At 45.5% G+C, this 22,358-nt stretch overlaps 1 protein-coding gene across 12 annotated transcripts in view; it reads right to left on the bottom strand.

Moving 5' to 3' along the window:
* Positions 1-22,358, bottom strand: part of DMD (dystrophin) — a 2,018,590-nt gene that overhangs the window by 126,871 nt on the left and 1,869,361 nt on the right. For 8 of the 12 annotated variants that reach the window (XM_043570319.1, XM_043570321.1, XM_043570317.1 and 5 more), the window contains one exon: positions 15,948-16,009. In XM_043570319.1, coding sequence (XP_043426254.1) covers positions 15,948-16,009 — 62 coding nt within the window. Of the gene's footprint in view, positions 1-15,947; positions 16,010-21,856; positions 22,013-22,358 lie in introns of those variants that run through there. The other 4 variants (XM_043570325.1, XM_043570327.1, XM_043570324.1 and 1 more) reach the window with 1 other exon arrangement.

The following is a 22,358-nucleotide window of genomic DNA, read 5'->3' on the forward strand; positions in this document are numbered from 1 at the left end:
ACAAAATGGGTGTATGTTAGCATTAATCAACTATGACATCAGCCATAAGAGATATCAACATGGCGGTCACTTGAGTTGCAAAGCCAGAAAGGACTTAGAAGAACTTGAGCGGTCCCCCATCACCACAGGTAGAGATGGTGCCATGCCCTTCACTCTCACAGGCCAGGACTTTTTTTTAAATTTTTTTTTCCTTTTTGTAATCTCTGCACCCAACACAGGGCTCAAACTCAAACTCACGGCCCTGAGATCAAGAATCCCACGCTCTTCTGACCAAGCAATCCCGGCGTCCGTCACAGGCGAGGTTTTCTCTCACATCCTAAGGTCCACTGCATGTCCTGGCTCACACCAGCTCGGGAGATGGGTGGGGATCATGCCTTATGTTTCTCTGTATCTCATTCCTCAGAGCAGAACCTGGAACATTCTAAGTATTCTATATTTTATGGGGGAAAGGATGCCTCACAGAAAGGACCACAAAAGTAAACTGTCCGTATCTGTGGTATGTAGGAGTTTGCTTGACTCAAGGGGCAGGAAGAAGCCTCCCTCCCCTGCCCGTAACTGATGAGCCCTTTAGACAACCATTGTAGTTGAGGGCTCTGTATAGACTTAAAAATATGAAGACACCGGAGCTGGCATAGAGCAAAAGAAAATCTAGCATAATGGCTGGAAAATAGGTCCAGTGAGGGTGGATGAAGGGATAAGGCTGGTTTGACTTGAAGAAGAGGAAGCTCAGGCAAAATTCAAAACGGGTACTGATGTCATCTGGAGTCTCTCCTCCCCAAGAGTCACTCAACGCAATGAAAAAAGAAAAGCTTGCATTACAACACAAGAGTTTGCAAGGGTTTTGTTTGCTTAAATTGGTTTTGCTTTCACATGAGTCACAAGAGGAAACCTGTTCAGTCAACATGTAAAGGAAAAGGTTCATGATCACTAGTAATCACAGATATGCAAATAATAACAATAAGATGGTTTTATGTTCTCTATTACAACAGCAGAAGTAAACATACTGCTCCACCCCGGCAAAGACGCGGTCAGATGGGCGCTTTCATGTATTAAGAGGGTAAATCGCACAAATCTTCGAGAGAGCTCCAGGTAATACACACCGAGAAATTAACAAACTCGAATAGCCTGTGACTCCGTGATTACACTTCTGTGAATCAAATACGCAAAGGCTTTATACACAGAGATGTTCCTCACAGACTGACTTCCAGCAGTAAAAAAACAAAACTGGAAACAACTGTGGAAAAAATTATTAGCTCTACACCCTTTAATTGCACCTTGGTCAGAAAATGTAACCGAAGCAAGAGGCTGCAAGCCTTAATTGACAGTGTTAAGAAAGAACCTGGAGCAGAGTGTGGTAATTGTAGCCACAAATGGTCTAAGATCAAGGGTTCTACTATTCATTCTCTTTCCAGATTGGTAAGTTAAAGTACGTGAATTTTTACATATCAGTTATTATAAAAATTGAAACTTACAGAAACTCACCAGAAAGTTGAATTTCTGTCTACACTTAGTTCCTAAGAGGGCAAAGATTTTCCCGTAATGCGCAAAGTTTCCAAGGATAGTTGCCTTGTCACCTTGAGATCACAAATACGCTGTCCAAGAAATGGTATCCATTAAACTATTTGTCGCAGACAAGTGTTTGTTCATTTCCATTTACAAACCATATTTATCGTTGGATAAACTTTACTTGTCAGCCTTCTGACTAGTGGCTGCCTATTCTGGACCGCCCTGACTTTATTTTGTAACATTGCTCATACGTAAGTAGCTTGTCGGACAGAAGGTATCATGACAAGTTACTAGGCTTTCTTCTCAGAAGCCCGTTTGCAGTAAATCTAGAGAATCTTCCAAGATTTATTTCCTTCAGTTTGACATCCATTTGAGTTTCCTTTGTCACAAACTAATTGCTGAAAAATGAGAATTAATTTTTAAGAAATTGCAGCTTGGGAAAGACAACATCCCTGAAAAATGGTCGAGAGAGAAAACGTAACGGTATTTAGCGAATAAAGTAGGATACAACATTATAAACACGATATTATCTCAAACAACCATATAATAAGGCACAGGAAAAAAAAAGACTAGCACCAATCCTCTAAAATGTAACTAGTGGTTATTTCTGGGTGCTGACATCTGAGGTGTTTTTATTTTTTTTACACTTAACTTCATCTTCCAAAAGTTCTGACATGTACACACGTCTTAACGTTCCAAAAATAAGACCACACCAATTTTTTTAGACGTTCAATAGCCTGGTTTTCCTTAATATTTTTATCCTGTTGTTGTAAAGTTTAGGATTCACAAGGCTTGGAACACTCTTAAATGTTTATTCGGTCAAGGAACCCGTGAATCAATGAGACGGGCGGCACATCACCTTGTGCTCCGTTCCTTGTTATTTAAATTCTAGGTCCACACGGACACCTTCTTCCAAGGGTCTTACTGCCTTGATCGTCAATGAGTTATCACTTTTTGTCCTAAAAGGACAGAGGAACAATTCACCTGGTTTTGCTAAGAAATCAAATTGCCAACAACATCGATAACTTCATTGATATTCTGTATTTTTATTACCATGAGGCTTTATGTTCCACTTCCTGGGAAAAAACCCTCTCTCTCCAGAGAGTTCCATCTTGTCAGTTTAATAATGTGCCTCAGGAAAACATCATCTATCTCTTTCTGTCGTCTTGAGTGCCACTTGTCTTCTTCCCCACCAAAATCACTCTCCCTTCCTTTACTGTGCTGCGTTCAAAGAACGGTTGTTTACTCAGAGGCTATAACGCGCCAGGCACCGGTGACAAAAATGAGGAAGACAGTTCCTGCTTTACAGAAATTCATCAGTTTGCCCTGACAGACTTCAGAACAAACAAGTGTAAACACTTCAAGTACTAGAATCAAATGCATGGACGCTTATTCTCAGCGTTTGGACTTCTGTGCGGCTAATCCTTCTTAGGGCCACCCTCTCTTTTGCTGTTTTTAGGTCAGCTTCTTTTGAACCCAGTGGGCCCGTCTAGTGCCTCATGTCACTTCAGAATCACAAAGTCCCACGAAACTTTCTAAGGCTTTGTGTTTCTCATCCCTGCGCGGTGGCGTAGATGGTAGGCCGCGTCCCCACCCGCAAGGTCTCCTGTCCTTGAGTCACTTGCTTGTTGGTTCTCAAATCCATTCTCTGACCTTTCCCTGCTCTGCTCTTTGTTCCAGAGAGTGGCATTTTCCAGCTCCCTTACCGACAGGCTTCCAGATAAGTGTGGCCAAGTGGGAGTTACTGGCAGAAGACCAGGGGGCAGGAGGAGACGAGAGGCCAGGCTATTTCTCCCTTTCTCCGCCTTCGGCGAAAGCTCGGGCAGGAGCTGTGCCTCCTTCCTGGCTCTAGCTCCCTCTCATCGGCCCTCCCTCCTGTAATCCCAGCTACCCCTGGTCCAAGCTCCAGCCTGTAGCTTTGGTTTCCCGGGCTCTGCGGGTACCCAGTCTGGCCACCGGCCTCCAGCCCTGGTTATAACAGGGGCTCCTTGCTGTCTGTCTTCTTCACTTTTCCATCGCCGGGTCACCAATTTACTGCATTAAATACCCTCTGTCTGAAGCAAGCCGAGTGGTTTCTATTTTCTGGCTGGATCCGGGTTGATACATGACCCAAATGAAAAATCTAAGCATCCAAAATCCTCAGCGAGTCATATAAAACTTCTCATGCTGTCATACGTCCTTACCTCTGGAGCCATTCCCTCGCCCCCTCCCCCACGGCCAACAGTTGCCAGCATCATTTGTCAGGCATTTACTAGGTTGTCAGGCATCTTTCTGAGCATGTCACATTATTTTACAGGCTTTCTCCTTACTTATGAATTACTGGGCATGTGCCTTTACCAGTGTGTTTTTATGGCACCTATTTGATGCTGTAGTTTAAACTTTTAAGGTCTCCTAGATACAGGTGGGAAGACAGGTATCAAGTTACACACATGCATATGTATAAAGAGCCATTTGTACTTATGGTCAGAGGTTATGGTGCATATTGTTTTCTATTACAAAAGGTCTATTATGTCAGAACTGGGAGGAAGGTAAAGAAAACGGCAGGAAATCTTTCTAATTTGTACTTCAAATTAAAGTAAGTTTATGCTTGCCGAAGCTGGGATACCCTGTGATCAGGTGAACCTTGGGACCTCGGTTAAGAGGTCAACTGCTTTAGAAACCTTAAGTGGCTCCCTGAGTGTCAGGCTTGAACACCTGAACCTGGGGATCCCTGGCCATCTGAACTCAGGAGCCCAAGAGATTTTTGTTTTTCTAATTCAGCGTTGTTTGTAATCTCTACACCCTACGTGGGGCTCCATCTCATGATCCCAAGATCAAGAGCCACGTGCTCTACCGACTGAGCCAGCCAGGCACCCCAGGAAGCCAAGAGATTTTGGATAAGGAGGGACGTGGTATATGAAAGGAACACTAAGAATAATAAATAGTGAATGGTCACAATTATCATCATTATTAATAGTAATTAGAATTTCTTGAGCAGTTAGTATGTCAGACATTTTGTCCTTCTCCATGTATTATCTCAAAACCTTACAACACTCTCCGAGGAAAGCATCATCCTAACTACTTAATAAATCGGGAAGGTGCGTCTCAACATGGTGAGTGCCTTCGTGTAGGCACAGAGAGCTGGTGGCAGAGGCAGAATTCAAATGCACGCCTCACCAGCCTCAAGGTGAACGAACTCCTTTGCTGCTGCGTGGCATTACTTCCCAACCTCGATTCGTAAAGTGACAATAGCACAGTCACAGGATCATCCATCAGTTCCCCCATGGAATTCATCACATAACGTTAAAGAGCACACACATCACATTTCCTATTCGGGATAAAGACAAACTTGTATTTGAAAAATATCACCATCAGGGGTGGCCGGGTGGCTCGGTCGGTTAAGCGACCGACTTCGGTTCAGGTCACGATCTCACGGTTGGTGGATTTGAGCCCCGCGTCGGGCTCTGGGCTGACAGCTCAGAGCTTGGAGCCTGCTTCGGATTCTGTGTCTCCCTCTCTCTCTGCCCCTCCTCCACCACCGCTGTCTCTCTCAAAAATAAATAAACATTAAAAAAAAAAAAGCAAAATATCGCATCGTGTACATTGCATTTAATTACATGGTGGGGGACGCATGAAACCTAGGCAGCAGGGGCCCTGTTACACGAGCCTTTCATATAAGAGCGATTCTATTACGTTAGCCTCCGAAATAATTGCCAAGAAGGCCTACGAAATGGGACAGAAGATAGATCCCTCCTTTGCCTGAATTTGGCTCATCTGGCAAAATATCAAGTCCCTTAAGTAACACTGTTTTAGGCGTTCTTGTCTGGTGTCCGTTAATTAGCCCCCCAACCACAGACCCGAGGTCACTTGATGTGAGTTGACGTTTATACTTCCAAAGATTAAGCACTCCAGGACAGCGCCACTCCAATGAATGGTTCTTCACAAATACAGAAACTGGGTACGTTAAGCAACTTCTATGGCAACTTGCCATTGCCGGGACGCCCAAATGTGTGATCAGCGGGTTGACTTCGCAGAACAGAGTGCAGGCTAGGGTGAGTGCTGCTGAACGTGCGTCATGAGTTACATGCAGCGTTGAGTGCATACTCGTCAGTTTCAAGAGGCCCACCTACAAGTCTGTGATGTAGTGTATGTTAAAAAACAAACCGTCGGGGCACCTGGGTGGCTCAGTCGGTTAAGCGGCCGACTTCGGCTCAGGTCATGATCTCTCGGTCCGTGAGTTTGAGCCCCGCGTCGGGCTCTGGGCTGACCGCTCAGAGCCTGCAGCCTGTTTCCGATTCTGTGTCTCCCTCTCTCTCTGCCCCTCCCCCATTCATGCTCTGTCTCTCTCTGTGTCTCAAAAATAAATAAACGTTAAAAAACAAACTGTTTTTCAGTTTGAGAAGCAATGCTCTAAAATGGACAGCGTCTTTACAGACCTGGAAAGCAAAAGATAAAACTAACCACCTACCCGCCAAAATACTTGATAACGAATGCGTACATAAATAAATCCATGCGTACCACACGTGCGCACACGTGCACATACACACACACTCGTATAGAACATATGTCCCAGTTACATAAGCTTCAATCTTTGAGGGGGCGCAAGGACTTCCCTGCAGTTACGCAACGGATGGAGACTGTGGACTGGCAAATTCTGCAACATTCTCACAGAATATCACCAATTCATAAAGAAGCTAATGATTCATCCGCTATGTCATAAGACAGCCTTGCAGAGTATTTTTAGGTCATTTTATTACTACCGTAGAGGGTACAGACTTTAAAAACTCACTATCTATTTTATGTGAGTGTTCTGACTGTTCCGAATCTCTTTCCAGCAAAATTGCAGCTCCCGAGAGACGTACAGAGGTAATCAGACTTGTGCGCTTAAAAAATATTGGAAGTGTCTGAATAAGAACAGACATGTTTTTAGATGCCTTGACGTCGTGTGCAAAAATCGTCTTCTGCAGACCCAGCTACATAAAATTGTCCACCTCCAGCACTTTTCTCACAGCTGCAGGTGTAACCTTACTGCTCCTCTAATTTAGATCAAGTAAACCCCACTTTGGCCGGTCTTTTAAATTGTAAACCAGTCTAAGTCTGAGGGAGAATCCTTTTCAGCTTCCTTCTGAAATAAGCTTCGGGAGATGCAAATCGGAAATACCTACGTATTTATGCTCCTCAATTAGAAGGTGTAAAGCAAGTTACCTGAACAAGAAAAAATGTTATTAAAAATATTCCATTAAAGTGCCATCGATTTCGATTTGAAAATTACATTTCTGGGGCGCCTGGGTGGCTCAGTCGGTTGAGTGGCCGACTTCGGCTCAGGTCATGATCTCACGGTCCGTGAGTTCGAGCCCCGCGTCGGGCTCTGTGCTGACAGCTCAGAGCCTGGAGCCTGTTTCAGATTCTGTGTCTCCCGCTCTCTGACCCTCCCCCGTTCATGCTCTGTCTCTCTCTGTCTCAAAAATAAATAAACGTTAAAAAAAAAAATTACATTTCTATTTTACAAATGGGGAAAAATCAATTGATTGTAACCGACATGAAAAGAGCAGATTATTCCTTTTTTTCTTTTATAAGCAGGCTAGTAGAAGCAAAGGAAGAACATTCATAACAGCCTTAACGTCTTGTATTGTGCAAATCTGAGTAAATCTCCACTGCTAACTTTGTCAGCTAGGGAATAAAGACTGTCATTTGAGATTCCATAGCTTAATTATGCTGATAAAGCAGTTTTATAAACCATGCTAGGAGTAACGGATATTCCTTTGAGAACGGCAGAGTAGGAGCCATAAAATGCGTATAAGTCAGTATAAATAAGTCAAAGCAAGTCCTATGCCTCGTCCCGCTCAAGTCCAAAAGGAAACAAGGCAACAGCCGCCCCATCCGCTGAGAGGCGAGCATTATTTGCCGAATCAAAAACGGCAAATATGCTCCATAGGATCAGGACACATGAGCTGAAACTGAAATTAACACAAAATTCAGGTCATGTGCCATCTATATACCTAATTTACAGCCGTGTAGGGATTAAATACAGTTATTTCTGAAAACTCTGCACAGTATCAAGTGCTACACAAAATCAAAGTACAATTATCATCAACATGATTATCCTATTATTCCTCTCTTCCAGGCTGGGGCTGACCAAGAGAAACTGGAGAGGTGGGCATCGCACGAGACTGAGCTATACTGTGGCCAGGAGTTCAACCGGCAAAGTCAGAAATCGAAGACCAAGGAATAGCAAAGGATTAGCCCAAGGTCACATGAAAGCCTGAATCCGAATTCAGGTATTCTTTCCAGTTCCAGGCATTATGGGAGGAGAAAATCAAAAGACAGGAGGGTTTAATACTTAAGGACCTGGAGATAAGAGACAAGGAAAAGAATACGCTAAGTACCAAATAGCCCAGTTGAGAACACTTTATGTAATATGCTGCGAAAGGCATTAGGACGAGCTCCCGATGTACAAGGAACTCATGGTCCTTCGGGATCCCGCGGGTCCTAAATGGGAGAGCGTCCTGGGGAGGGAACACTTAACGGGATGAAGCAGCTCTTAGCCTCCTGACTTAACTGGGACTTAACTAGTCCTCTTAACCTGCACTGCTGAAGAATCACACCAGCCTCAGACCCATAGGACCCTGAAACAAAGCCCTCATTTTAACATTCTAAACCTCTTCTCAGGCAACAGACACAAGGTTAGGGGTCACGTGCTGAGGGACCGTCTGTCTCCAAATCACAAGGGTTTTTAAGACCACTTTTCCGGAGATTGCCTAAAACACGCCTCAGTGCAGATTTAAAACCTGAGAGCTTTCATATCATTTGGGTGAGCATCATGCCGGCCAGCAGGTTGCAAAGCTTGGGCGACAGGTAAGAGGGGCTAGATCTTTCTAAAGAATGCTAGAAGTGCAGGCAAGGATGAGAACCAATCCTCCCCCCCCAGAGAAAACCCTGGGGGTTAAAGGGGCTTCAGTGAGGCAAGAGGAAAGCAGAGTAAGGAAGATCAGATCATTCACTCCCTCTTTATGTCACCGTATTTTGTACGCATGTGTCTCCTTTCCAAACAGCTCACAGTGGAGTTCCGAAAGGAGCCGTGGGGAGGACCACATGGTTTCACTGCATTTCGAATTAATAGATTCCAGGAAGACGCACTAAGAAATACTTTCTTCAAGTATTTTTAAGCAGTACATGTTGTGGGGGGAGGGGGGGGTGGAAGCTTTTAAAAATATATATGTTTTGGGGCGCCTGGGTGGCGCAGTCGGTTAAGCGTCCGACTTCAGCCAGGTCACGATCTCGCGGTCCGTGAGTTCGAGCCCCATGTCAGGCTCTGGGCTGATGGCTCAGAGCCTGGAGCCTGTTTCCGATTCTGTGTCTCCCTCTCTCTCTGCCCCTCCCCCGTTCATGCTCTGTCTCTCTCTGTCCCAAAAATAAATAAACGTTTAAAAAAATATATATATATATATATGTATTTACTTAAAAACTTTAGCGATGAAGGTAAAGAACCCAGACAGAAGTCATGAGAAAAATCATGGGCTTTTTGTCATATAATGGCACTTCACAGAAGTCAGTCTTACATTAACATTTCAAAATAAATTCCGGAGCACATTACTATCTAACAGCTACCGATTTTGCAACCGCCTCTTGGAGCTTTGGAGAGTTTTAGCTTACAACCTAAACAACCTAACAAAACAGATCATCTAACAAAACAACAGTCTTTCCGTCGCATCTGTAAAGACACTAAAAGAAACCGGAAATTCACTTCATGTATCGGGCATATTATTGCTCCTAAGAAATGGTGAGGAACAGGTCTTTGCAACAACAAATGCATGGCCCAGTGGGTCTTCTGGGAAAGATCTCAAGAGCCTCTGACTCGGATGGGGTGGCAGGATCTTCTCTGTGTTGTTTGTTTTCTAGAATGCGCATTTTTAAAAATAGGAATGATTAAACTTTTAGAAATCCAAACGCCTGCAGAGTCAGCCAAAGGTACTTCTCGAAAAATTATGATCACAGCAAGTTCTGGAAACAACCTGCCCCACCTCGGCCCAAAGTAACAGAAAAAGAAACAAAGAGTCTTACTTTTGTCCTGTACCCTCATTACAAAGATAAGAATACTAAGGCCCGTGCAAAAATAGATATGGGAAACTTTGTTTTTTTATATACCCTTCACCCCACCGCAGTGGGGGGGGCAGTCAGAGCAAAAGGCTGAAAGAAAACTGTTATCAGGTCGTTCTTACTGAAAGACGCTTTTGCCAAACTGTTAATGTTGCGTAAAAATTTTCTGGAGACCTTCCAAAGCTCAAATGCCTAATGACTGTCAGGCCGTCATTGTGAACATTTACAGTATTTCTTTATTACGCCTTGTTTTGTATTAGTGCGGGAGCCTGACAATCCTTCTCTTCACTACTTACAATTTTTTGAGTAGGTACACAGCCCCAAAAGTAAGAATGCACAAATATTCCTCACATTTGATGGGAGCTCACTCCAGGAAGCTGTTCTAGATCTGGTTGAGAATAATCTGAAATGTAGTCTCTTTTTTTTTTTTTTTTTTTTAAACAAAGAACTTAGGCCTATGTCCTCCACCACTAAACATTTTTAGGTCTGGGGGCACCTGGGCGGCTCAGTGGGTTGAATGTTGGACTCAGGTCATGATCTCGCGGTTGGTGGGATCGAGCCCCGGCACCGGGATTCTGTCAGCATGGAGCCTACTTGGGATTCTATCTCTCTGTCTCTCTCTGCCCCTCCCCTGCTGGCTTGCATGTTCTCTGAAAGAAAGAAAGAAAGAAAGAAAGAAAGAAAGAAAGAAAGAAAGAAAGAAAGAAGAGAAAGAGAGAAAGAAAGAAAGAGAGAGAGAAAGAGAAAGAAAGAAAGCAAGAGAAAAGAAAGAAAAAGAAAAGAAAAAAGAAAAGAAAAGGAAAGAAAATTTAGGTCTGCTATTTTGCGAGAGGACATATTTAGAACCTAAAACACATGACGTGGTCTCCTTGTGTTCAAAGTCACCTGAGGAATCAGGGTACTGACACATAAATTCTACACACGTCTGTGTGCCGTGTCGGGGAGAGATGCGTGTGGCTACTGCTGCTTTTCTGTCATGGGTTCTCGCTGGCTCATCGATTACAGCTGCAGGGACACGAAGGAACGGGGTAATGATGACGAAACTGTGTTTTGCTAAATACCTAAGGAAGAGAAGTTCATTTTTTGAGAATCGCACAAAAACAACGAGAAGGGAAATCACCTCTCGCTCCACTAACGAGAGCTCGAACGTGAGCAGGCGAAGCAACTTTTTCAGCCCCTCCGAGATGGTTTTGGCTTCCAAGCGTATGCGGTCCAGACCACAGGTAGGGAGTGCTGGGAGACCGTCTGGATGCTTCTGGGGACAAGGCACATTAACAAACACGTGTAGGACGGGCTGGTTGGGGATTCTGGTCGATTCGAGGATGGGAGTCTTTTCAGAGGTGGGCATCCTCAGAAATGCGTCCTATTTCCTGCGTATTGTGAACCCCTGTAGCTTCCACAGGGAGAATGTGTGCAGTTCAGGTAGAGCTTGGAGAAGCAGCATCTTGGTATTTTTCAACATGGGATCACAGACCACAGGTTCAGGTTCTATTAGGTGGGGGGCGGGGGGGGGGGCTACACATCGTCTAAAACACTTAACACACCAAACCACACACCAGTTTCGCTTTCACGAGACCTTTCACGAAATGGGCGCAGGGGAAGGCTTCCAACTATTTATTCCAACTCAAAATAGCAGCTTGGACCTAATGGGATACCTGGTGAGTAAAAAAGAGAAGACCATATATAAAAATTGAAAAGAGGGGCGCCTGGATGGCTCAGTTGGTTAAGCGACCGACTCTTCATTTCGGGCTCACGTCACGGTCCCGCAGTTCGTGAGTGTGAACCCCACGTCGGGCTCTGCAGCTGGCAGCGTAGAGCCTGCTTGAGATTCTCTCTCTCCCTCTCTCTCTGTGCTCCTCCCTCGCTCGTGCTGTCTCTGTCTCTCTCAAAATAAATAAACTTTAAAAGATAAATATTAAAGGGGCGCCTGGGTGGCTCAGTCGGCTGAGCGTCCGACTTCAACTCAGGTCACGATCTCGCGGTCTGTGAGTTCGAGCCCCGCGTCAGGCTCTGGGCTGATGGCTCAGAGCCTGGAGCCTGCTTCCGATTCTGCGTCTCCCTCTCTCTCTGCCCCTCCCCTATTCATGCTGTCTCTCTCTGTCTCAAAAATAAATAAACGTTAAAAAAAATTTTTTTTAAAGATAAATATTAAAAAGAAATAAGGGGCACCTGGGTGGCGCAGTCGGTTAAGCGTCCGACTTCAGCCAGGTCACGATCTCGCGGTCCGTGAGTTCGAGCCCCGCGTCGGGCTCTGGGCTGATGGCTCGGAGCCTGGAGCCTGTTTCCGATTCTGTGTCTCCCTCTCTCTCTGCCCCTCCCCCGTTCATGCTCTGTCTCTCTCTGTCCCAAAAATAAATAAACGTTGAAAAAAAAAAAATTAAAAAAAAAATAAATAAAATAAAATAAAAAAAAGAAATAAAAGGTTTCTTTTCGGTATGTTATGCTTGTATTTCAACTTTGAAACCCTGCAATGGGTGGGTGAGGGCAGAAATAACGCCTCATCTGGTAGGTTATCTCAGGAATATAGACGTGTAACAAACAAAATCAATCATTCCATGGTGTCCGGAAAAACAGAGGAAGGGTGCCTACTGTTTAGGAACCAACCTAAACAGAAATGCAATGGATTTGTTCCAGAGATACTATTGAAGTCACGGTCTGTCCACAGGTAACAATGTCAATTTGTACATATTTGTACCAGGTGCATAGCAACCTACACGGACATATTTTACCGAGTTAACAAAATGAATGAATCCCGTAAAAATGCTAACAGAGGGCCCTGAGCAAAACCCAGGGTAGCCTCAGAAAGCTGTGCAGCCCCAATAAACGGTTTCTCTGCACCTGATCTCACCACCCTGTGAAATACGGATGTTGATGCGGCGCATACAGTAGGCTCTCAAGAAAAGGAAGATGGTATCGGATGAGTCACCGCTGGGATAAAAGTTAGCCTAAGTAACATCTGATTGTGACAAAAAGACTGGCAATTTTCGTTCTGAAAGCTACAAAACAAATTTCAACGCCAGTTCATTTCCAAGACAGTTGTTATTAGGATAGCGGAGAACAGCATTTCAAAGGAGGTTGGAATTGACCATTTATGAAAAACGGCTGCATTTTATCGTCTGCAAATGATCTCAATGAAGTTGATTTCATCAAAGAAAAAGTTGGTAATACATGAGCTCTAAACTCCCCCTGCAACTGTAAAATTCCCTGATCTCCCGAAGTCAAGGTGATTTGCCCACGGTCAGAAATCATGCCAAATTACCAGCTTTCAGTTTACCATCACATTTGAATTACTGAGAAAACCTCAGAAATACGATGATAAAAAGCGTATTTAATTCCTACTGAAGGTACAAACATCTATTCATTGATAGTTCATAATTAGCTTTTTATCAACCACGTTTGTGGTTTCTCATTACAGAGCAATTAAAAGTAAGCCAGTAGAGAATACAATGTAATGAAATGGAAATATGGCCATGGTACATTACCTTTAGGTGAAAACAAAGCTGATTATAAAACAGAACCATCCATCCAACTTTGGTAAAAATGGAGAAGCAGAAAGAAATTTTTTTTTTTTTCTTTTTCTTTTCAACGTTTATTTATTTATTTTTGGGACAGAGAGAGACAGAGCATGAACGGGGGAGGGGAAGAGAGAGAGGGAGACACAGAATCGGAAGCAGGCTCCAGGCTCTGAGCCATCAGCCCAGAGCCCGACGCGGGGCTCGAACTCACGGACCGCGAGATCGTGACCTGGCTGAAGTCGGACGCTTAACCGACTGCGCCACCCAGGCGCCCCAGAAATTTTTTTTTAAGTAGGCTTCATGCCCAGCGCGGAGCCCAACGTGGGGCTTGAACTCATGACCCGGGGATCAAGGCCTGAGCTGAGATCCAGAGTCAGATGCTCAACCGAATGAGCCACCCAGGCGCCCCACACAGAAAGACATTTTTGAAGATACCTACTAGATTATTAAATATTAGCTAACTTGAAGAGGTGGGTTATACATGATTTGTCTTTTCCTCTTTTTCGTTCATTAGCCTGTCTATATTTTTAAATTTCAAAATATATGAACAATTATTAATTCTATAATAATTTTTAAGTAAAAGTAAATTAAAATATTACAACTAGAAGTCACTGTGATTAGAGGTAAAACATTACAAGTGGGCTGAATCTATGTAAGCCCGAGGTTATAATCAGGAGGCCGACAGACGAGTTCAAACTAGCTCTTGACTGACAGATTTCTAGGTTCTCCTGAAAAATCAGAAGTCCTGAGAGCACGGGGCTAGGACGGCCTGCTCCCCCAGCCAAGCCGCCGCATACTTCAGATGAGGTCTCCCTTCTCTCATTTGCCGAAGGATAACCATTTAGGTTTTTCACCTGTGGTCTGAACAGCACAGCATTATAAGCCAGAAACATTCCACGGGAGATCAAAATGCAGCCCTGGAAGATTAGCTGATCCCAGTATCTTTGAAATTTTTAAAGAGTGTGCCGTGAACATATGTGCATGTATACACACACCCTTCCTACACATACACACACGCTGCTAGACGAAAGTGACATAGTATTAATTGAAATGTACTAAACATCTCTGGCCAGTAGAATTGTAAGTGACACCTTTTGTTTTTCATACTTTGTATTTGTACTGTTCAGATTTTCTAGAAGGGGCTAATTTCATTTATAATTAGAAAAAGTCTAGGAAAACAATTTCTTAGACTAATATCTCCTACGCCATTCCGGAATATCTCTAGAACTGCAGCTCATTAACCAACGAGAACCTACGACAGCAACTCAGCAAAAGCTACACACACGTGCTCGTGCTCACGCTCACGCGTGCACGGGCAGGTACAGGATGTGTCTCGTCACCCTGATTCCCATGGGCAGTGTCACCTAATTTCAAACCCAAAGAGTTCACCTTATGCATTTCGGTCTGTAAATATGTCCATTCACAAAGAAGCCGACTTAAAAAACTGGTCTAGTAGTAGAGAAGACATAACTGTTCTTTTAAAGTGAGAATCACAGGGCACCTGGGTGGCTAAGTCGGGTGGGCGTCTGACTTCAGCTCAGGTCATGATCTCACGGTCTGTGAGTTCGAGCCCCGCGTCGGGCTCTGGGCTAACAGCTCCGAGCCTGGAGCCTGCTTCGGATTCTGTGTCTCTCTCTCTGCCCCTTCCCCGCTCATGCTGTGCCTCTCTCAATCTCCAAAATGAATAAATGTTAAAAAAAATTTTTTTTGAATAAAAAAATAAAGTGGGAATCATTTATTTTTATTTTTTTTGCCTTTTTAAAATATAATTTCTTGTCAAGTTGGCTAACATACAGTGTATACAGTGTGCTCCTGGTTTTGGGGGTAGATTCCCATAGTTCACCGCTTATATACAACACCCAGTGCTCATCCCAACAAGGGCCCTCCTCGATGCCCATCACCCATCTTTACTTAAAAAAAAAAAAAAAAAGAGGGGCGCCTGGGTGGCTCAGTCGGTTGAGCATATGACTCTAGGTTGTGATCTCATGGTTCTTGAGTTTAAGCCCAACGTCGGGCTCTGTGCTGACAGGGCGGAGACTGCTTGGGTTTCTCTCTCTCTCTCTCTCTCTCTCTCTCTCTCTCTCTCCCTTGCTCTCTGCCCCTCCCCTGCTTGTGCTTTGTCGCTCTAAATAAATAAATAAATAAATAAATAAAATCCTAGCAATCTACAAAAAACAACTCATCATTATGTGAGAGAAATCATTTCAGATTATTCGCGAAAGATCTAAAATGGTATTGAGTGGACTTCCATCAAGCATTAAAAAGACTGACGTTTTCTTCTTATCTGGAGGCTGTGTGTCTGCTCAAAAAATTCCCAAGTTATGAGGGGGGGGGGGGGAATTATGAGGCTGTCACACAAACACAAAACACGGCACAGTAGAAAAATCATTTAAATGTTCACGCTGATGACCCGGCAGGCTTAGGACTGATAAGCACTGGCAAGACGGCAGAAAATTCCTAACGCTACATTCGTGGTTTGGCAAAAGCACTGCCTTGAGTTTCACAGGGAAGAAATCAATAGGAACAACTTGAAACTGTTTTCTTTCTCGGTGGGAAAAACAAGTGCCATAAATTTCAAGTATTTTTTTTCCCATCCTTTGAGGCGGCCAAGGCAACCGCCGAGACCCTTTGGCCCTCTCAGGTATAGTGAATTTTCAGGAATCAATGACATTCTCAAACTTACTGTTAGAGAACCTCTGCAAAAACGAGAGAGCTGTCAATTTTGGATACAAAGTCATCGTTTTCACCCTTTAAACAATCGAGCGATAGACTGAGACAACAAACGAGGGGCACAGGACAAACTACTTTATCCTACAAGTCACGCGTCAAGAAGCATGGCCACTTCCTTACCTAAAGATTGGTAGAGCTCTGTCATTTTGGGATGGTCCCAGCAAGTCGTTTGGGTCTCGTGGCTAAAACAGAAAATACAGAGAGAAAATTTAGAATGTCTAACGGCTAGGAGAGAAAAGGAAGGGGAGAACAAAGCACGGGTTGCGTCTCCTTTATTCGGCTTGCTTCTCCTTTATTCAGCATCATTCCTTCAAAGCACTTCCTCTCAAAGCGAAAAGCAATGTGAACTTACTTCGGTAACCAGAGTGTGCTTCTTTCTGGCACCCACAAGTCGGTTGTGCTTCTGTTATAACAAAATACAACGCCTCTGTTAGGTAATCAATAAACGAAACCCAGGATTTCTTCACCTGTCCAATGGAGAACATTCAGAGAGGGCACGGACAAGTGGTACCCCACCCGGTCAAAGAGAGACGGGATATCGGGTTCAATAAATAAACTGCCTCACTTCTCATTTGCTCTTACCGCCCTTGACATTTTTCTATTGCTCCTTCTTCCACATTAGCAGGTCTCATACCCACGACAACTGCATTTCATCCCGGCCGAAGGTACAGCCGCTGCCCGACTAACGTACCCTTCCCTTTCCTCTCCGCATTACTTTTCAACAGTCTTGTTTTACTCAGCCCTCTACACAGCACTCCACAGTTCTCTTCCATTTCTGAAGTTTCGCTAAGTGTGATTGCCAGCTATCAGGTCCTGGCCACAGAAAGAACAAAACACCTTTGTTCCTAATTCAATTACAAGAATAAATCCGGGAGAGATAACTACATATACTTTTCCTTACTCTGGCCCATCTACATAAATCGCCACAGCATCGTATTTCCAGTTTTCGGGGATTGCGTGACAGGCTTTGATATGGTAAAGTGCAGCCCTGAACATAGATATTTCAAGAGTCATGTGCCTGGCCTATTCATAACCTTTGGGGGGGAAGGGTGGGGATGGAGAGAAGAGCACTGGCTTCCATGTGGACACCTCAAGGCCAACAGAGAGTACAGAGGTCTCACAAGGAAAGAGGAGTTTGGGGAGGCAGCAAATGTCAAGTGACCTCAGCAGAGATTTTAAATCTGAGGACTGGATTCTGGCTGGGGGCCCTACTAACTTGGACAATTTGGGGCACGCCTGCTCACTTGGGAGCGTCAGCGGATTAGGTGACCAGCGGCGTTCTGGTGCTCAGTGCATGGCTGCTCTTGTTACTACGTGGCCCCCAAATTAACACCCACTAAAAGTCGACTTTTTATTAGTGGAGGACACTTCAGGTGCGGATCCACCTGCAGTAAGAAGTTAAAAGAAGGGGGGGGGGGGCGGCGCCTGGGCGGCTCAGTCGGTGAAACGGCCGACTTCGGCTCAGGTCATGATCTCGCGGTTTGTGAGCTCGAGCCCCGCGTCGGGCTCTGTGCTGACAGCTCGGAGCCCGGAGCCTGCTTCGGATTCTGTGTCTCCCTCTCTCTCTGCCCCTCCCATGCTCACGCTCTCTCTGTCTCTCAAAAATAAATAAACATTAAAAAAAAAAAGAAAAAAAGAAGTTAAAAGGAGAAGTGTCTATTGTGGTCTGCGAAATACAAAATGTCACAAAGCATGTGGAAATTCCCCAAACTGTCCACCTTCAAAGACCACCCCCCCCCTCTGATATTCATCATCCAGCGACTGGACGGTGAGGGCTACCGAAAGAAAGTTACAAGACAATGTTCGCTCGCAAAGGGCCGGTTCAGTCTCTCCCAAACGCGCTCACTTCTGGCTTATTCTTCCACCGAGACGATTCGCATGTGAGGACCACAAGAGGGGCTTCTGAGTGGAGGGAAGGTATCGGAGTGACGTCCAAGTCTTAAAGAGCAAAGAGAGCAGAAGACGCACGCAGTCCAGGCTCAGGGGCTTTGAGGAAGCCCCACCACCAAGCCGGTTTTGGATCTGGAGAAGAGGTGGGCGGAACTGGTATTTTATATGCACAGCACAAGGAGGCTGCAGCTTGCAGCTTCACGGAAAAAGCGTTGCTTCTTCTCGGTGTTTTTTAGCTCGGAAAGCGATGGTGTACCAATTCTGTACAGAAGCGCCCAGCAAAGAAAGACCACCCTGCATTCAGGCCTCCATCATTTCCAAAGGCCGTGCACACTGGGAGCGCCAGGGAGGGAGGGAGGGACTAGACGGGGAAAGCACGCGTGTCCACACTTATAGGCCCTTCATACACACAATGCATGATAATAAAGTCCCATCTCCACGGTGTGTGGGAGGACTGTAGCAGCCTCAATAGATGGGCAGAAAAACGTCTGTTTGAGCTGATAAACCTGACCAGACCAGCACTCTGAAAGGCCACCGTCTGTAAGGGACGCCAAGTCGGAAGAACACAGTAACTTGTACCAAATGCAATTCCAAAAGAAAAGAGACACTTGCATACAAGTGACCGGGGAATCCCACAGAGAGTGAATGCAAGCTTCGCGTAGCTCCCTCTCTCCATAATAAACCTCATAACTGGTGATAAACTGACTTTTTTACCTTTTGAAGGAATTTACTCCAGTGGTTCAAAATCAGGGGAAGGATTCTAAGAACTCTGCTTTAATCCACACCAGTCCTTAGCTAAACCACGACTTCCTTTGCTGGAAGACAGAAGAAATTCCGAGCCCCTCCTTCTAGCCCCACTCCATGGATTGCTAGATACCAGGCCCTCCCAGGTCCTCATTTGCTCGCTTACCTGTGATTGTGGGGGACTTGAATAATCCACATAAATGAACTCACACAAATCCAAAAGCCAATCTTCTTTTACCTTCTTCCTAACACGCAACCCTTTTCTCTTTAAGCAATGCCAGAAAAGTAACCAGAAAACAGATTCGTATGTCACCTGTAGGATTTCGGTTGCACGGCGATTGCAAACCAGAACGAAGCAGAAGTGAACACAAGTGGGAAGAAGAAAAGAATAAAGGCTGTGACTAATCCTCCAAAAGAGAAAAAGAATCTTTTAATCAGTTCATGCTAAAAAAAACGACTGGCCACACAGCTAAAACGACTTCTTCCGATTCTTTGGTAACTGTTAAGTTGAACCAAATACTCACTTCACTGGATGTGGGTGTTTTCAGGGTGTGGCGAGTTCAGCGCCCTAGTGAGACACGTTTAACCCCCAGAAGAGAAAGAAAAGATGAATATGGACGGTGTGAAATGGTATGGGTATGCACAAAGTCGTGGAACTCCTATCCCTACCCTCTCTTACAGGACAAGCCCATTTTTTGTATGGGATCAGCACAGATTTCACAGCTGTATTTATTACTCTGTGTCTAAGTTCAAAAACAGGAGACGATTCTCACCAACTCCATGAAAGGCAGCTCAGGTCTACCTGGAATATACAGAAAATATAGAAAAAGATACTGTGCTGGGGAGGTAGTCGTGGAAGTGTGGGTGGTGCCTTTTTTGGTAACTGCTTTTTTTTTTTTTTTTTTTTTTGCATTTCACTTTTCACATCTGAAACACGCTCCGCATGTACCGTGCCGAACCAAAAGGGACTTGGAAACCTGTTCACAAGTTAATGGGTCCATCTTTGTTCAGTCTTCTGAGAATAATGACGTTTGACACAGATCAAAATTCTGCATGCCCGTTAACACAGACACTAGATTCCTAAATCATCCTTAAAACGCTCTTCAAATCTCTAAAAAGTGTTCTTACTGATTCTAGCCCTGCCGGTTCCAAAGCCTGGCATCAGAGAGGCCTCTCTAAACAGCCTTTAAACTCGGATTTCCCCTTTTAAAATGTGTACAAACTACAAGAATCTCTCTTTTCTCTTTTATTTGAGGCCATGATCCGGAGCTGATGCAAATTAAAATACAAAATCACTCGATGTGACAAAAGACCCCGGCAACACCTACTTGTCAATAACAAGAAATTAAAGCATTACTCTACTGAGCACTGGGCTGACCTAATTTCCCACCATACAATTTAAATTTTCTCTCACCTTCTTTAGTTTCATGTAGTGTGCAAGGTTATTATAACGGCCTCAGAGCTGTTCCGGCTGTCGGTGCTGGAATAATCAGACTTAGTGGAATTGCTTTTTTAGTTTCTTAAAAACAAACATTAAACACTTATAAAAAGTAACAAATTTCTACTCCTCTCGCTGGGGAAATGGCAGTTGCCTAATTAAAATAAGATTTCTTCTGCCACCACTGTTATTGGGTACTGAAAATATTCCAAACAGTTGCCGTTTTGAAAAAAAAAAAAAAAATCTCTTTCCACTACTTCCGGGGGGGGGGGGGGGGCACTAATCGCTATGCAGCAGTATAAAAAGGTACCGTTCTCTTGCGATTTGCAGAGGATTAGAGTTCGGCTTCATATATAATCTGGAGCTCATTGATCCACACACACAAAATCATTTCCCTTTAATCTGGGGATCAGACTCCTTTTCTAGAGGAACCTTGGCATTTCCATGCTGAATGTTGAACTTGGCTTGCATTGCTGGAATACTGGCAGGGCGGGAATGGGAAAATGTATTTAAAAGTTTCTGCTACCGTGGGGAGGGGGCTTAGGGGGCTGGGGGTCCACCTAAGCATCAGAAATCCTATTCTAGTCCCCCCTTCTTGTTCCCTGGGATATTTAACATTTTATTCTGTTTGGCTCAAGCCAGGCCAAAGATGATTGCCTCGGTGACGGTGCCAGCTGTTACTTGTCATCCCTCTATTTGCTTTTTGGGCTTAAATCCCACCCACCCTCAACTTTGGCCAGACCAATTTCACTTCGGGGTCGTGTCCAATCCAAGATCAAACAACGCTGACTGAAACCAATTCCGCGGTGATCAAGGGTCAGAGACCTTTCACGTAACCGTGATGTTCCATTTGCTCCTCTAGCTTCTCCAAGAGGAACTGGATCCTGCAAAGAGGGGATGTGGCACAAGGAAATAAAAAATCTAGTCAAGAGAGAAAGACGGGGGGGGGGGGGGTGGTGGTGGTGACAAGCATAGGTGACAGGGATAAGGAAGGAGGGACACCAAGAGGAGCTTTTTGGCCAAGGAAGAACGTACATTTCACTGAAAAGACTCTGGTTCCCCACTTAAGTCAGACGCACTTTTTAAAAATGACGTTAAAGCATTTCATAATTAATATTGTGCCTCCCTCGGGCAACCGAACCCTTTCCATTTAAGCTTCAAACTTAACTTCCAATTTAACGGAGATAAACAAAGTGTCCTGCCCTTTTCGTCGCCACGATCAGATCAGGAATGACAAACTTTGCTTAAAGACGAGCACAGACACCTGGAGAAACACGAGCGAAGGACACCCAGAAAAGACTGCACGCCCAACCCCGGAGGGCAAAACAGAAAACAATAACAAAAATCCCTTGATCTTCTCTCTATGTCAAATCCTTGGCTTCTGGGCTTTAATTGCTTTTTTCTTTCTTTCCTGGTTTCTGCAAGACTTGGGGCATAGAACGAACACAGTAGAAAAGCCAACAAGGGGAACGTCAGTCGGAATCCTCGGAAGAAATCAGGCAGAAAGTTGACCTTTTGGCACTTGCAGCGCAATGGAAGGTAAAGCCTCGCGCGCCCCTTCCCTCCGCGAGGTCGAGAGACGGTTTAGGAACAGCCTGTCTGGCTCACGTCCACACAGCCCGGAAAGGAGCAAAAAGCTCCCGCGGCCCCAATCCCCGCCTGGGGAACGCGCTGTCCCCTCTGGGTACGACGAGAAATCAGCTTTTTTCTCGCCGAGCCTATCCCAAAGCCAGAGCAAGGGGGCTCCCCCGCAAACCCGGCGCCGACGAGGGCGCCGCGGGGACGCACCTGCAGCGGCGCAGCAAGGACCCGCGGGGTAGGTTCCCCGACGCCCGGCCGCCCGGCGCCCGGAGCCCAGCCGCCGCGCTCGTCCAAGTTTTGGCCGCCTGGGTCTGCCCCCTGCTCGTGCCACAAGTGCACGGATTGCGGCGATCTGAGGAGGCCGTGTTGCACTTACCCTTTGAGCTGCTCCCTCATGGCTGCAAGGGCTCGGCGGTCGAGGGAAGGCGCGAGCGGAGGAGTGAGCTTCCCAGAGCCGCCGGGCTCCCCGAGAGTCGAGCGCCGCCGCCGCCCAGGCTCGCAGCTGAAAGCACTGCGGAGGAGCCGGCGCGGGCAGGCAGGCGGGCGGGCGGGCGGGCGGGCGGGCGCGGAGGGGGGGCTGCAGGCAGACGGGGCGGGGCCGGGCCGGGCTCCGCCCCCACCTAGCGACCTGGGAACCCGGGCTCCGGGAGACCCCGCAGCGGGGGCTCAGCCTCCCAAAAAGGAAAGAAAAAGAAAAGACAGACGGAGGAAGGGATTTAAGGTAGTCCTAGGAACCTGCAAACCACACACCGCCCTGCCGGCACCGCCTTAAAACCTCCAGCAGGACTACTTGTTGCCTAAATAAATGACCTAGGTGCAAATGACCTCATTGCAGATAATTAAGTGTGTGGGCTCAGAGTTTTCCTTTCAGAGCATGA

This window comes from Prionailurus bengalensis, chromosome X (genome assembly GCF_016509475.1).
Source record: "Prionailurus bengalensis isolate Pbe53 chromosome X, Fcat_Pben_1.1_paternal_pri, whole genome shotgun sequence".
Classification (NCBI taxonomy): Eukaryota; Metazoa; Chordata; class Mammalia; order Carnivora; family Felidae; genus Prionailurus; species Prionailurus bengalensis.